The sequence below is a fragment of the Diorhabda carinulata genome, chromosome 3, assembly GCF_026250575.1.
Source record: "Diorhabda carinulata isolate Delta chromosome 3, icDioCari1.1, whole genome shotgun sequence".
Classification (NCBI taxonomy): domain Eukaryota; kingdom Metazoa; phylum Arthropoda; class Insecta; order Coleoptera; family Chrysomelidae; genus Diorhabda; species Diorhabda carinulata.
The window spans coordinates 23,209,565-23,224,773 of record NC_079462.1 but is presented as its reverse complement, the minus strand read 5'-3'; the positions used below and the strand labels follow the sequence as shown (position 1 = coordinate 23,224,773).

The window sequence follows — 15,209 nt, the reverse complement described above, 5'->3', positions numbered from 1 at the left end:
TATAACAGACAACAACTTTATAAAAGGATGTTCATTTTGGAATTCTTTTAAAATAGATAACACTGGTTAACCTAGTTTTTGTCACACAAATTTTGTGATGATTTTTATTTATATTTATGGACCCTCATTTTTAAAAAAATATTATTTTGATTCAGTTTTGTCACAGCTGACTTCTATTACGTGTTTTTGTTCGAAAACCTTATTTTAGGCGACTGTATACCGATTGTAATTATAGTTCTTCCAATATCAATTGCTGAAGACAGTTATGCGAGGAACAATCAATATTTACTCCCTTTATAATATTCGGTAAACACATAACAAACCGTCGGTCCACGTGGACTCATCATCTCCACTGTTTACCAATGAAAACATCGAATCGTAAAAATGAACGCATTTCTATTGGCCGAAGCTGTATGGACACAATTTCTTCCAAATATTCCTGCCTAACAGTCTGCGATTAGCAGTGGCCTTTTCTTTTATTTCCAAAGAATCTATTTTTCCTTATAGTTTTTGCATCCAAAATTTCGTTTTCCAGAAAGAAAAAACGAATGGGGTTCAAAAAAAGCTCAGTTCACGTCTGGTAACTATTTAAACCAAACTCCCTTACAGGCAGGTACATTTTACTCGTCTATTAACGTTTTATAATTTAATATTCAGTTGTAGCAAGTTATCGAAGTATAATAATGATTTTTAAAGTTCCATGTAGGACTACAATTAAGTAAATCTGTCTAAAATAACGCCGTCTAATGCCGTTCAATTTATATTGATTCGTTTGCCTTTTAACGAGTACTTTCAAAAGTATTTATGAAAATAATAAATTTATAAAATGAGGTATCTACGCCTATGGTAGATGAAACAAAATTGTCGGCGAGGGTTTTTATAATCTGCAATTGATATTGGAAGATCTATAACTAAGTTAGGTTTTCGCATTATAAATATACCGCAAAAGTGTTCTATTAATCCAGACTGTGAAGAATTAATAAGGATAATATTAACAAAAAAATTGTGAAGTAAGTTTTTTTAATAACATCAAAAAAATTTATAGTTTACGTTAGAACGATATCGCGTATTGTTCGTTTTGATATCGAAGCCTCAAAAGTTTCTTTAACTATAGCAAAGGACACTCGATAAGGAACTTATTAACAAAAAAGTGTTATGGCGCTCAACCTTAAATTTTTTTGACGTTATGGAAAAAACTTACATCACAATTTTTTGTTAATAGATTCCTTATTAAGTGTTCTTTGCTATAGTTATAGAAAATGTTGAGGCTTCGATATCATAACGAACGATGCGCGTCTAACGTAAACTTTATAGACTGAAAGCCAGTCTTCCACAAACTTACAGTATAGTATCAAACTTCATATTAATGCCAGGTATACTGTTTCACCTTCCGTTGGTAAAATGGAAGTTCACTATTCCCATCGAGGGTTCCTTTGAGCGTGCCGAGAGGCTTAAATATTGACTTTCAAAACGTGATCGCAGCATATCGTTTTCATATCTTAAAATATATAATTATTTGTACCTATAGAAAAATTTCAAAGTTACTTTTTACAATTTTATACAAATTTACATTATTTCAGCAAAGCTGCAATTTATATATTATACTTATTTTATTATTATATACATAGATTTACAAATGCAGACACATAGTCGGTTCTATGATGCAGGCAAACCACGTAGTTCTTACTCAGTCGTGCTAATGAAGAAGCATGATTTTTTAAAATTTTACAATTTATTAATTTTATTTTAAATCATGGACATATTATTTTTTATACAGAAAGCAACAAAATGTTTCCACTTACAATTATAATGATTTTGATATTTATTTTATTCTAACAAAACGAACAACTCGAAATTGAAATATAAAATAAAAAAACGTTGGCAAAAAGAATCAAAATTATTTACTACTCTTCGTCGCGATCGACTTCCGTTGATTCAATGCAGCGCTCTACATCTTCCAAGTTTAAGAACAAAATATTTTATTGCGTTTCATTGATTTGATTGATATTGGACCGAATCGGATACAAATGATGACAGTTTATCTCCATTGAACCATTTGAAGAAATATGTGTCTTGATGTTTATCAGCATTATTCCAAATATTACAACTCGCTTCTGCACGGTGGTAAACTGCTTCCATCAAAATTGCGGACTTTAATACTAAATTGTTCGTCGATATCGGCAGCCTTATAAGTATCAACATACAGCTGAAATCTGGCATCATTTACTTCTATGCATTCCTTCAAATTATATATTTCACATGTAAATTTCTGGATAATATGGAAGATTCCATTCATTCCATCCTCTGTTAAATTATGAATACCAAGAGCTGCAGAAGCTTCTTGATAACTAGTGTTTTTCTTCAATAAAGAGGAAAGTTTCTTCTTTCTATAAAATGAAGGATTATAATCACAGCCAGTGAAAGCATGGAAGCCAAATAAGCTTCTGCGCGTTAGTTCGCTTAGATGTTCATGAATTCCTGTGACATCTGTAACTTACCCATTCCTATCCTATTCCAGATATGTGAAAAAGTATTTTTCAACTTATGCATATTACCAAGCATCATCACGAGTATATCGGTATCAGAACCTCTGATAACAATATTGGCCTTTTCACTGATGCTACATGCGTGATAAATATTTTTATTATCAGCTCCTGCGTGCAACATAAATCCTCAACAATCTTATATTCCCATTACCGACATATGAATAACATTTTGAGAAGTTGAAATTTACAGTACTGTTGTTAAGAAATGGTGCATTTTCTTCACATGCTCAATGAAGACAAAAAAAGTCAATCATGCTTCTTCATTAGCACGACTGAGTAAGAACTACGTGGTTTGCCTGCATCTAAATTGCAGCTTTGCTGAAATAATGTAAATTTGTATAAAATTGTAAAAGTAACTTTGAAATTATATAAAATATAGTAGGAACCGGTATAAGTGTCTGCCAATAAATTTATCTATACAAATAGTTATATATTTTAAGACATCAAAACGACATGCTGCAATCACGTTTTGAAAGTCAATATTTAAGCCACTCGACTTGTAGGCACGCTCAAAGGAACCCTCAATCACAATTTTTGATTAATTGTTTTCTAATTAGGTGAACTTTGTAATAATTAAATAATTTTTCTTTATTTTTGTGGTTTTCGCTTCACACGGATAATATTCATCTTCTTTATTAATTCTTCCAATTGTCAAATTTCGATGTGTGACTGCAGCGCCACAGTAAATATGAAATACGGGAGGCTGTCAGAGCATGTTTTATTACGTTTTTCAATAGTAATAGTTAAATATATAAATAATATATATATATATATATAATATATAATAAATAGTTAAAAATTAGTCGTCAAAAAAAATGTGACAATTTAATACTTACTACAATTTTATAATTATCTTGAACAAGCCAAAAACACAAGTATAATGATATTATATAACAGAATGCAGTGAACGTTTATAAGGTTAAATTGCTTTAAACTGTTTTTTCAATAGAATAAGTGAATATTTTTTATTATTTTAAGTTGAACCAAAGACATGGATATTATTATAAAAACAGGATTTCAGTTCATCAGCCATCAAATGAATTTCAACCAGAAACTATGACCAAGGGTAAAAATCTTGTTCTTGCTGGACATGTGAGAGAAGTTGAGGATCATCGACGAAACTTTGACAGCTTTTTAATAAATTCTCGCGTTATTCGATAATAATTTATCATCTATAATGTATAATGGCGTAACAGTCAAAATTGTTGTGATTCTAACAACTATACTAATTAGTTAAAAGTCAAAACAATATTTTTATAATTAGTTATTGAAAAAGCAATATTTATTAAATGAGTAAAAAGTGTTATTGTATGTTACAATGTCTATTTAAAAGAATTTTATTATCCGTTACTAATTTGTTAGTTATAAACAAGCTTAAAAGAATATAACTGTTTATTACAAAAAGTTTAATTATTAATTTTATTAAAAGCTTACAATAAATTTACAATTTTTCACAAATTTTCGTTTGTATTCTAAGTACTTAATGAACAATTTTCATGAGTAACTAGCTTTTACCCGCGACTTCGCTAGCATCGAATCAATTAAATAAGTATCAGAAATCATTCTAATAGAAAAGAACGAACTCTGTAGCTATATTAGAACCTTTGAATGTAGAAAAATTGCTCCATAACTCCACATTGAATGTCCGCGCCTAGCTCCTCTCCAACTCAACCGATTTAAGTGTTCAAAAAATCAAAAGAAAGAAGGTGTTTCAGCGAGTGTTCTTAAAACAAAACGAAGTCTCTATCTTGAATAGAACCTGAGATATTGAGGATAGAACGTGTGTATGTGAAAAACTCCCATAAGTAATGTACAGGGGGAAATCGCATTTGAGTATAACTTGAGAATGGTGAAAATTAGATGAAATCCGATGGTTGATGGCTGATCTGTACATCAATACCTTTCATTGAAAAAAAATTAAGCAAATCGGTTGGGTAGAACTCCTGAACGGACTCGGAATGGAAATCATCAATTTTTTTAATATATAAGATAAAATATTTTTCATCCCTCACTTTCAGGATCTTTTTTATCAGAAATAATTGGAGGCTGTAAATTTACCAAAACATAACAAATATGTAAAATATCGTCAATGCAGTGGAACAAATGTTGTGGAATTTTATGCAATATTTGATAAGACCTTAACTGCTGCATAATTCTTTCAACGTGAATCCTAACCATTGCAACACTGTTGAGTTTCTTCACTTGAAAATTCACTTTTTTTCTCTAGAAAAGGTGGCATAACCATTTGCACTTTCTTGCCACTTCAATCACTGTTTTAATTTCTAGAAAACCTTTGTCTTCCAATAAATCCAATAACCCTGACTCTATAGTAAGCTGAGAATCTGATTTCCGTCCTCCAGCTACGTCAGATCTTAAGGATTATTATTTACTTATACCAAACTTAATAATTTTACGAAGATTTTTTGATAACAATAAAGTTATGGTACTACTTTTTTTTCCATGTAGCGGTTGGAAATTTACACAACAACTGTGGTGACCCATTTTTATTTAATTTATTATAATTGAAACAAACAAAAAACTTTAACGTGTATTTGTTTATAATTTCGGTTATAATAGCCTCCCGTAATGCTCAAAGTGACCACTGCGAACGCTTCAGTCGATTTAATTTCCCCTACCATGCCTTCCCTTACAGCGAATAACTTGACGTATGTTTTCTATCTCTACTTTTTCCTTTTATTTTTGTTCCTTTGCTAAAATATTTATATTATATTAAGTAATAAAACTCGTGGCCCATATTTTTTTCAGTTACAGTCATTATTCAAAGTAAAAAATCGGTGTGAGGTTCGTGTGTCACGACAAAGTTAAAATTTTATTCCTTAGTCTTAATAAAAAGATACACATCAAAATTTCCATTATGATTTAAATTATATTATTTGATCTTAACCTCGTTTCGTTATACGGGATTCTATGTATTTCAAATATTTATAAATCTGTTTAAATTAACGTAATAAAATGTATGATTCGAGTAAAATACGTTTAACTATCTATATTTCAAACATTCGCGAATATACATTCAGAGTAGACATTTTTAAATTAAGATAAATAAATCATTATCTAGTCTCTCAACTTATTTAACACTCGTGATCTTTCCAGTCTACTAGCCAAGAATAATAATAACTTGCTACAGAATACAACGTTCGACGACTATACTGGGTGTCTTTTAAGAGTTTGGTTATTGCTTGATGATACACGCAATCCAAAGATTTCTAATAAAATTATGTATTTTCTAATGCTACGATTGTATTATTTATATGTATCGGGGACACTTTTTGTACACATTCAATGTATTTAATGCTCATTTCGCGTGTATACTAATTTACACAATTCTATTCGTATAAGAATCATAATATATGTAGATTGGAGGGTTTACTATGGGAGGATGTGGATGTTTAGTACAATTTTTTCTTGATTTTTGTCAGTTGTGTCAAATGTCATTTATTACCAATTTTTCACTCTAAAAACGTACATTTGAATATTACAATTAAGTTTGTAAACGTGAAAAAATTAATTTATTTATCATTGTTGGTTTTGGAGATAGAAACTGATCTTTACTGTTCAATGATACATATTTTGACAGAATTTCTCGCATTTCCAAGTCTACAGTGTCTTGAAATTTGAGGAAATTTAATGAAACTGCTACTGTAAAAAATATTCTCAGTTGTGGACGAAATGAACAGCGACAAATGAAGATATAGAAAGGCAATAGGCTCAATGTAAAATTATGCATGCTTAAGCTATCAGCGCATTTAGAGCCGCGATTCCTTACTTTAGACCAGAAACGCATTCGAATGAACATTCCAAACAACCCTTAGATTAAGATATATATAGACTCAAACAGAAATCTAGTGTATTTGGACGAAGCCTGATTTGATACACTCGACGTAGTTGAATATGTCTGTGTTGTTTCTGAAAATAATACCTAAAAAAATCCGAAAAAAAAGAAGTGCTTTAAATTATAAATAATTTAATATAAAATGCAAGCCCATTATCCCATAAAAACTTTAAACCATTGCATCTATTTATGACCATTTTTTTTAGAACTACAAAGTATTTTTTTTATTTTTGTTGTTTATTTGTACTCTCTGACTGCCAAAGACTCGTTTTATATACTATCATCACGTTCTGGAATATTTGTTTCTTGGAAATCTCTAATTTGTCGCAAACAAATGTAAAAAAATGAAAAGCTTTTTTTAGAAATTGTCTCAATGAGAGATAATTGAATAAGTCACAAAAAATAAGCAAATAGCGGATGCGTCCATTTAATTTTAGCTTTTACAACATATTAGAACAGGACTGTCTTCGCGGTTTATATCAGTGGGCTAGTACGTTATTGCCTAATATAACAGGTGTGTTAGCATAGAAAAAATCCTTTTTCTATATAATTTGATGGCGATACAACGATTATAGCGGTCATTAAATAGTTCCAAACACTGCTCAGAATCATCAATTTTTTGTTATTTTGGGTCGATTGTGAGCTGGCTCGACCTCCTCTTTGAATAGATCTTTCGCATATTCAAATTCATTCACGATATGATAACTTTAGGGTTGCTTCACTCAAAATGCTGAAAATCAAAAACTAACAGTACTACAGCTCTCAAATTCATACATGTGTCTCTCTCTTGAATACTAGTAGTAGTATTTCTAAAAATGTACCCACCTGTAAGGGAGTTTGGTTTAAACAGGGTACCAGACGTAAACTGAGCCCTTTTTGTACCCTATCCATCCGTTTTTTTTTTCTGGCAAATTTCAAAGCAAAAACCGTAAAGGGAAATGAATTCTTTTCAAATAAAACGAAAGAAAGAAAACAGAGCGATACCACATACTCATCTTCTTCTTTGATAACATGTTCAACACAGTTTTTCCAAAGTTTTTGGCGGTCTACTGCTAGAATCTTAATGGGTTCTACAACCTCTGTACTCAGTTCTGGAGACTGATTATATTTTCATAATTCTGATTTTACGTTTGCTTATATTAACTCTATGACTTGATTATGGATCCAAAATCTGATGCCTCGACAAATATTTAATTATTTTGTCGTGTGTGGCAAAATATTCATATTTTTGTTTGTAAATACAAATTGAGTTCATAACTAAATTTTCTCCTACTCTATTACGAAAATGATCCTTAAAAAATGACTCAAATGTGACAAGATATTGCAATAAATTTTACATGCTTTTTAAAAGTATAATAAACAAACAGCCTCAAAAATTTATTCATTTAATATAAAAGCTAATAACTTCAAATAATTATTCTACTTTATTTTCAGCAGTTTATTTTTCATTTCATAAACATTTTGGCAACCGCGTTGATTTGAATGTTGTAACTCATTTATGATTTGAGAATTTTCGTTGCGTAATCAGTTTGGCAATTTTGAAATTTGTGGTCGATGAACGAAGTTTCTCGCCATTCTCCAATATTGGCTGGATACCAACAAGGTTAACGCATTCGCCAGATTTACGACGTTAGTCGTTAGTTTTTTTTTATTTAGCATCACATCCAGAAAAGTAAAAACCTATCGTGCCTTTTAGAAAATAGCTCAGTTCTAATTTGTACGATGTAATAGTACAATAAAAATGTGTTATTTTAAAATTAAAAGGATGTAAATACGAGGTCGACTGAAAAATTTTGTCGCAGGCGAATGATGAAATTCATCAAGTTAAATACTATACTTTATCTACGACTATAACAACAATTTTTTTATCGTTACCTATAACAATGCTATAAAGGTTTCATTTATTTTGTTTATTAATAAAACCAACTGTAAAATTTGAACAACTAAGTGGGTCATGAATATCGAAAAATTTATGTTAACAATATATTTTTTTCAGCGCATTTGAGAGATAAAAAAACATTTTTTTGACCAATAAAAATTCCAAAAACCACCAACTACCGCCCTTTGAAGTTACAGACATTTTAAAGGTTGTTCTAGGTTTGTTCTACTTTGTTTCAAAACGGTATATGGGATGAGTCTGAGAATGACATTTTTGGAGTTGAAAAAAAATCGCTTCTTTGAGTTAAGACCTTTTTTTTTTCGAATGATAGGTTGGAAAAATGTTGAACAACCTTTAAAACTGCTATGTCTCGAAAATAATTTTAACGAGTTATTGTAGAAGAAGGCGGAGAAGCCTTGAAAAATCTAAGAAAAAGATAGAATATAATATCATATAATGGCGATATCTCGAATCTTTATCAAGGTAGCAGTGTCAAATTAACAGGAATCGATAAAAAAATACGAAAAATTTGTAGCTTTTTTGTTTCCATTTAGTTGCTGAAACCGCGATTTTGTTGCTTAAGCCGTTCGCGAAAAATCCCAATTACTCCTAAATTCATATAAAGCTAGCATAAAATATCGATAAATCAATAAATATCGAGTCAACTAGTGAACCAAAATTTGTTGTTACAAGTAAGTACTACCGAAAATTAGAAAAAAGAGCCTAAAGAATAAGCAAAATCGGCTGATCCTTCCGATCAGTAAAACACGTTTTTCGGTTTTCTTCGTTCGCGAGTTATTGTTGTCGAATTTTTTTTTTGAAATAATATTCTGGAACAATAAGAACAAACTTTAAACGGCCAAGAACAACGATTATATTCGCGATAGCTTGTAAGTATGTTGCTAGAACTACCAAGAACAATAGACAGTATTGAAATTCTGGTTAACAAACTTAGGACCCATTTTTATTTTAAATAAAAAAATATATAATTATATATATGAATTTTTCGATTATTTATGACTAAAAATAAGGTGGACCCCACTTCCAAGCATTTACCATTAAAAATTCTTCATTTCTCTATTTCATCCTTTTATTTCTCATCCAATCAACTTCTACTTCTGATTTCAATATTTTTTCTACCGTTTTATACTCTGCGTATAGATAAAATCCATCCAAAATACCTATTTTCAAATCTACATCATGTGCTAAAGAATATTTTTTTAAAAGCTTCCTATATATAATAAACAAAGTAAAATATGATTACATCCTTCATTTCAGGCATGTATCGACGACAACCTAGATATGGTGGAGTTTCTTGTGGAAAATGGAGCCGACGTCAACAGAGGAGACAACGAAGGCTGGACCCCTCTTCACGCTACTGCCAGTTGTGGATTTCTTTCAATCGCCAAATATCTCATCGAAAAAGGTGCACATGTAGCTGCCGTAAATAATGATGGACAATTGGCAATTGATATTGCCGAGTGTCCAAAGATGGAATCATTGCTCAGGGAGGAGATTGCAGAAAAAGGTAACATTTGAAATATACATAGAATGATGACACGATGAATTGTCAAATTGTCCAATAATTCCAATTCGTTGTGTAAATATTCTGAAATAAACTGTTAGGAGGCCAAATAATAAAAGTATTTTCTATTAAGTACATATTTTGAATGCAATCATTTTTATTATATTTATTAATTCATTTCATCGAAGTTATTAGTGGGGTTCTTGTAAAATAATTATTTACTAGTGCATTGCATCATTTACAAAAATTTCTGGACTCAAATGTAGATACTATATACATATGCACCCTAACCTAATTTAAAATCTTTTTTATAAATTTCTTGTTAGGATCATAACTAAAACACACTCTTTATAACTAGTTTTTTGTTAAATGAAAATATGAACTGGTTTTAACTCAAGTACAGGTTTTTATAGAGTTGGCATATAATATGATGGTATTAAGATAATTTTATGTTAAACTTAGCAGAGGAAATGGGTTATCATGTAGTCTACTGACTTTTCCTATTTGATTTTTCTCATGATGGAGACAAATCCATTTTTTTTTTAAATTTGTTAATCCAAATTCGAATTCACATTTAAAAACATTCATATTTTTTTTTAAATATTTTGTTTCAATACTGACATAATTTTCTACAAATTTTTCAGTAATGTTTATCAAAATAACTTAATGTGTCAAATTAACTATTTGTTGATATATGTATTGATATTTATTTTAGGTATTGATTGTGACGCAGCTCGAAATGAAGAAGAACTTATAATGTTGAGGGATGCCAAAGATTGGTTAGCCACAAAAAGTTCTTTGGTGAATGTTGCGCACCCTAAAAATGGAGCCACGGCTTTACATGTAGCATGTGCGAAAGGTTACACCGATGTCATAAAGTAAGTGATTCAGTAACAATGAATTGTTTCTCCCAGCTTATATTTAACAAAAAAACCAATGGTTTTCTAGATATTAGGGTTTTAAATGTTATAATTTCAGAATATTGTTACAATGTGGGGCTGATGTTGATGTGCAGGATGTTGATGGTTGGACTCCGTTACATGCTGCTGCGCATTGGGGGCAACAGGAAGCGTGCCAAATTCTGACTGAAAATTTGGCAGATATGGAAGCTAAAAACTTTGTGGTATTTATCTTCATTTACAACAATATATTCTAATTTTTTTAATATCAATCTGTTTACATATGTTATTAATGAATTTTTAGGGCCAAACAGCATTTGACTTGTGTGATACAGATATGTTGTCGACACTAGAGGATCTGCGGCGGAAACAAAACAAGGAAGATGTTTATAATAGAAGAATATCGAAGAAAAGGACAGATATTAATGATAGAAATTTGGAATCTGAAACACCAAGCAAAGTTAAAAAAGTGGATGCAGATAATGATAATAAAGTTATTGAAAATACAGGTAAGAACCTGTATTCCACTCATATATCACATTGGTAGTTATAAGTAATTGTTTAATGAAGGCTTAGAATGTTGTTTCTTTGTTTTATAATTTTTGTTAGATCTAAGGTGGTACAACTTATGAGGTATGGGACTTTTTTTCGTTACAACATTTGCAAATAGCAAATTAATTTTAATGAATTAATTAATTTTTGCCTTTTTATTATTCTATATAAAGTGACAAGGTATTAAAAAAATGTTGACAAAACACTGTGATACTGCATTTCTAATTTTTGTATTATCTTCTTTTTTCTTGGACCAATTTGATTATTGCTTCATTGAATTTATGGAACAATATCATTTGAACTTTTGGCATTAAGTTTTGTCTATTAATTTTCATGAATAAAAACTATATTTTCTAATGTGTTAATGATTTGGCTTCTCTGAACTAAATTCGGTTGTGATAAATGGAGGAGGTAGAAAGAACTGATATTTTTTCAAAATGGATTTGTATAAAAAGCCAATTAAAAACTTTTCACTTTACTTGATATTTCTCTTTAATTATCAGTTTTTTTTATTGATTTTAATGACCATTTGGTTTTTTCTTGCGGCAATAAAGATATGGATGTATCAAGCGAAAGTGAATCGGAATCAGAAACGGAGTCAGAGAGCAGCTCTGAAAGCGAATCAGAAAGCTCCGACGAGGGTAAATGTAATAAATGTGCAGTTACTAAACTAATGTATCTAATTTTTAAAATGTTCTTTTTAAATTTGTCTACACACTTTATATGAACCAAATATGTCAAAATTTTTTTGATTATTTTTAACATACAATTGTCGAATCTGTGACAATGTAATGAATTAGATGGCTACAGGAAAGAGAATTCAATATTTTTTAGGATGATTCTGAAATTTGATTTATTATAATGACAGTGATTCGACAGAATCAAATATAATTACATAATTGGTTTATCTGTTTTGTGGGTTGTACCAAAGTATCACTGTTTGTTCCTTATCGAATTAAGTAATTTATGTTGTCATTGATCTTAGAATATTTAAGCTGGCAATATTAAATTCACTACAACATTTACCATCTCAATTTACTTAAATCGATCATAGAAAATAGCAGTAGACTTTGGAATGTTGTATGTAAAAAATGTATTGTAGATTATTGAAAGTTACTAACATAATAATAATTGCATAAATACATCTATTTAGTGTGTTTGAGGACAAAAGACGTCTAAAAAATTGTCATTTATAAATATTTGTAAACATATATGAATATAAATACTAAAATTAATAACATATTTAATGAAATGTTAACTATTTTAATTAATTTGAAATTTTTTAAATCAGCAAATTTTAAATAATGTTTTCCTTGATAAATCTTCACGATTTTAGGTCTCTTTTTAAGTAATTGAGTTTAAAAACACAGGTAAAAATTAACGTTTTGATCTATTTAGTTCTTTACCAAAATATGACTTGACATTGGAATTTGCATAATTATATTAATATATAGATCACCTATAACATAAATATCAAATTAAAAATTTCCTTTAACCACAAAAAATAATTTTTTCTTGTTTGTTACATTTAAAAAATATGCAAAGAGATCTATAAATTTTACACAAATTGTTTAGGTCTTTATGTAGGTATATTTATTAATGCAATTTTAGTTTTCTTTATCATGGTGATGACCTTTCAATCTAATTTTTAAATACTGAGATGTCTACCCCATGTAAACAGCGACACAATCGTATTTCTTTTATTTTTGGGTGTTCTAGTATTTAGTTGAGTGAAATATTTCCATAATATTTTATGTCCTTTATAATTTGTATTAATATATTTATTGAAATATGTAATTGGTTAGTTGTTGGAGAAATTCTTGTATATACAGCAAGGAAAAATGTCTTAAGTTTTTCCTAAATTTTTGTGTTTTTTTTTTGTGGGGACCATGCTCATATACCAATAAATGAAACTAAAAATATATGTCAATGAATTCTTATCTAGCCTTATCCTTAAGATATTTAAACTTCAATTCACGTCACCTTATGTCTCAAAAAAGTCGGTGATTATTAATGTATTAATAGAGCTAGTCAACTATTTTATATCTTGAATGGTTACAGTTCAGGCTTGCTTATTGTCATAGAACTTTAGTAGTGGAAAATATAGAGCACCAAAAAATAAAAATTCAAAATACTTGGAACTAAATACAAAAAAAGAATTTTGGAAATGATTCATTTACTTAAAATTTGAAAATATCTTAATGATTAAAGTAAAGTAAAATTATAAATCTATTTAGTAAATTTCAACGTAACTAAACTCCTGGACAAAATTAACGCACCACTTTAATTAATTTATTGATTTAAATATTTACAATATAAACACAAAATAAAACATTAGGTTACATTAAAATAATTATAGCTTTCCTTTTGAAAATGATCTGATTTTGTCTAAATTGAGCTGATAATATCAACTCACCTGTTCTCACTTTGATATGGTGAATCAAATCGAATGACAAGCTGAGACATTCATTCAGTTCATTGTATTCTAACCGAAAATGCACCCACTTGTCAATACTAAAGTGAAATCAAAATGAATTCGCAAATCTTAACTATGATGTTAATCATTAGGCACTTATCAAACATAACCTTAATTTGCCTTAATTTTTCCATAAAAGTTTATTTTGCTGGAAATGCATAGATAAGCTATCTTACATCTAAATTGAGAATAAAAAAAGAAAAAAAATCAGTAAAAGAGAATAAATGCATATGAGACAACCCTAATACCGCGTAGGCCCATCTCTGCTTCTTATCACTGCATTCATGCGTCGCGGCATGCTTGACATTGAAAGCTTGCGGTATATTCTCCCAATTCTCTTTTGAAGATAGTTCTATAGATCATCTATAGGATTCATACCTGGACTGTTAAATGACCTCGTGGTGTCCTATCTAGCCACATAGGGACGAGTGTTGTCCTGTATGTATAAAAACTTTGATCCAACAAACGTAGCAAAAGGCATTACATGGTCGATAATAATGTTGTCTGAAGAATATTGGGCATTCATAGACCTTGTGCGTATAGGGACAAATTTCATAGGAGGATTGAAGCAAACTTAAAAAAGCAAAAAAAAAGCACTTTAGGAGAAATATTTCAGCTGGCAAACCTTTCTCTTTGCCTTCACCAGACACGCTCACGTCTGGAGCTTTAAGGCTAACACCAGTTTCATAGGAGAACAGAACCCATTGCCAATCATTAATGATCAAATTTTGATGTAGTCGATAGTAGTTTGATATTTATGCAGCAGGTGATATATCGATTCATATATTTAAACATCAAACGATTTTTCTATAGACCTAAAATCAACATATATTATTGTTTACTAATTGCGATAAATATTTAACAATATTTTCATAACTTGTTTTTAAGTAAATTTGTGTTTGCACTATAAAAGCTCATAAGTATCAATGAATATCAATTTTGAATTATAGTGAGAAATAGTTAGGATTATTTTAAACTTGAACATTTCTCGAAATCCTGCTATTAGTGATAAATAGAACAGACTATAATATTAATAATAATAAAAATATGTTAACATCATTTCAAAGAAATATTAATATTTATATTGATTTATTTACATAGCTAGAGAAGAAAGGCAAGGATCTAGTTTCTTTTGTTCGGAATCACGAGGGAGAGATCCATAGTTTCATTAAAGTTTTTCCGTAATAAATATTCAAAAGTTCTAAATTATCTCAAGGTGATTATATATTATATAACATCACTCAATAAGTCGTGTGAATTTTTGAAAGACTAAGTGTAAAATTTAATGACATTTCGATTAGTCAGAAAAAAGTTACAGCTATTTAAGTGCAGCTATTTTTATTATTTTTATAACAATGGGCCCAAAACAATTTCATGTGTTAATTTAAGATCGCTTCTTGGTGAGAAAAAATACTGTACAAGCTCAGCCATGGCTTTAAAAGTTTTATTCAGATTCTGCTCCATTGAACGTTGTTGTAA

At 29.6% G+C, this 15,209-nt stretch overlaps 1 protein-coding gene across 7 annotated transcripts in view; it reads left to right on the top strand.

Moving 5' to 3' along the window:
- Positions 1-15,209, top strand: part of LOC130891024 (protein phosphatase 1 regulatory subunit 12A) — a 68,224-nt gene that overhangs the window by 9,057 nt on the left and 43,958 nt on the right. For 4 of the 7 annotated variants that reach the window (XM_057795499.1, XM_057795496.1, XM_057795495.1 and 1 more), the window contains exons 2-6: positions 9,557-9,806; positions 10,519-10,681; positions 10,782-10,926; positions 11,007-11,211; positions 11,809-11,895. In XM_057795499.1, coding sequence (XP_057651482.1) covers positions 9,557-9,806; positions 10,519-10,681; positions 10,782-10,926; positions 11,007-11,211; positions 11,809-11,895 — 850 coding nt within the window. The remainder of the gene's footprint in view (positions 1-9,556; positions 9,807-10,518; positions 10,682-10,781; positions 10,927-11,006; positions 11,212-11,808; positions 11,896-15,209) is intronic. The other 3 variants (XM_057795501.1, XM_057795497.1, XM_057795500.1) reach the window with 1 other exon arrangement.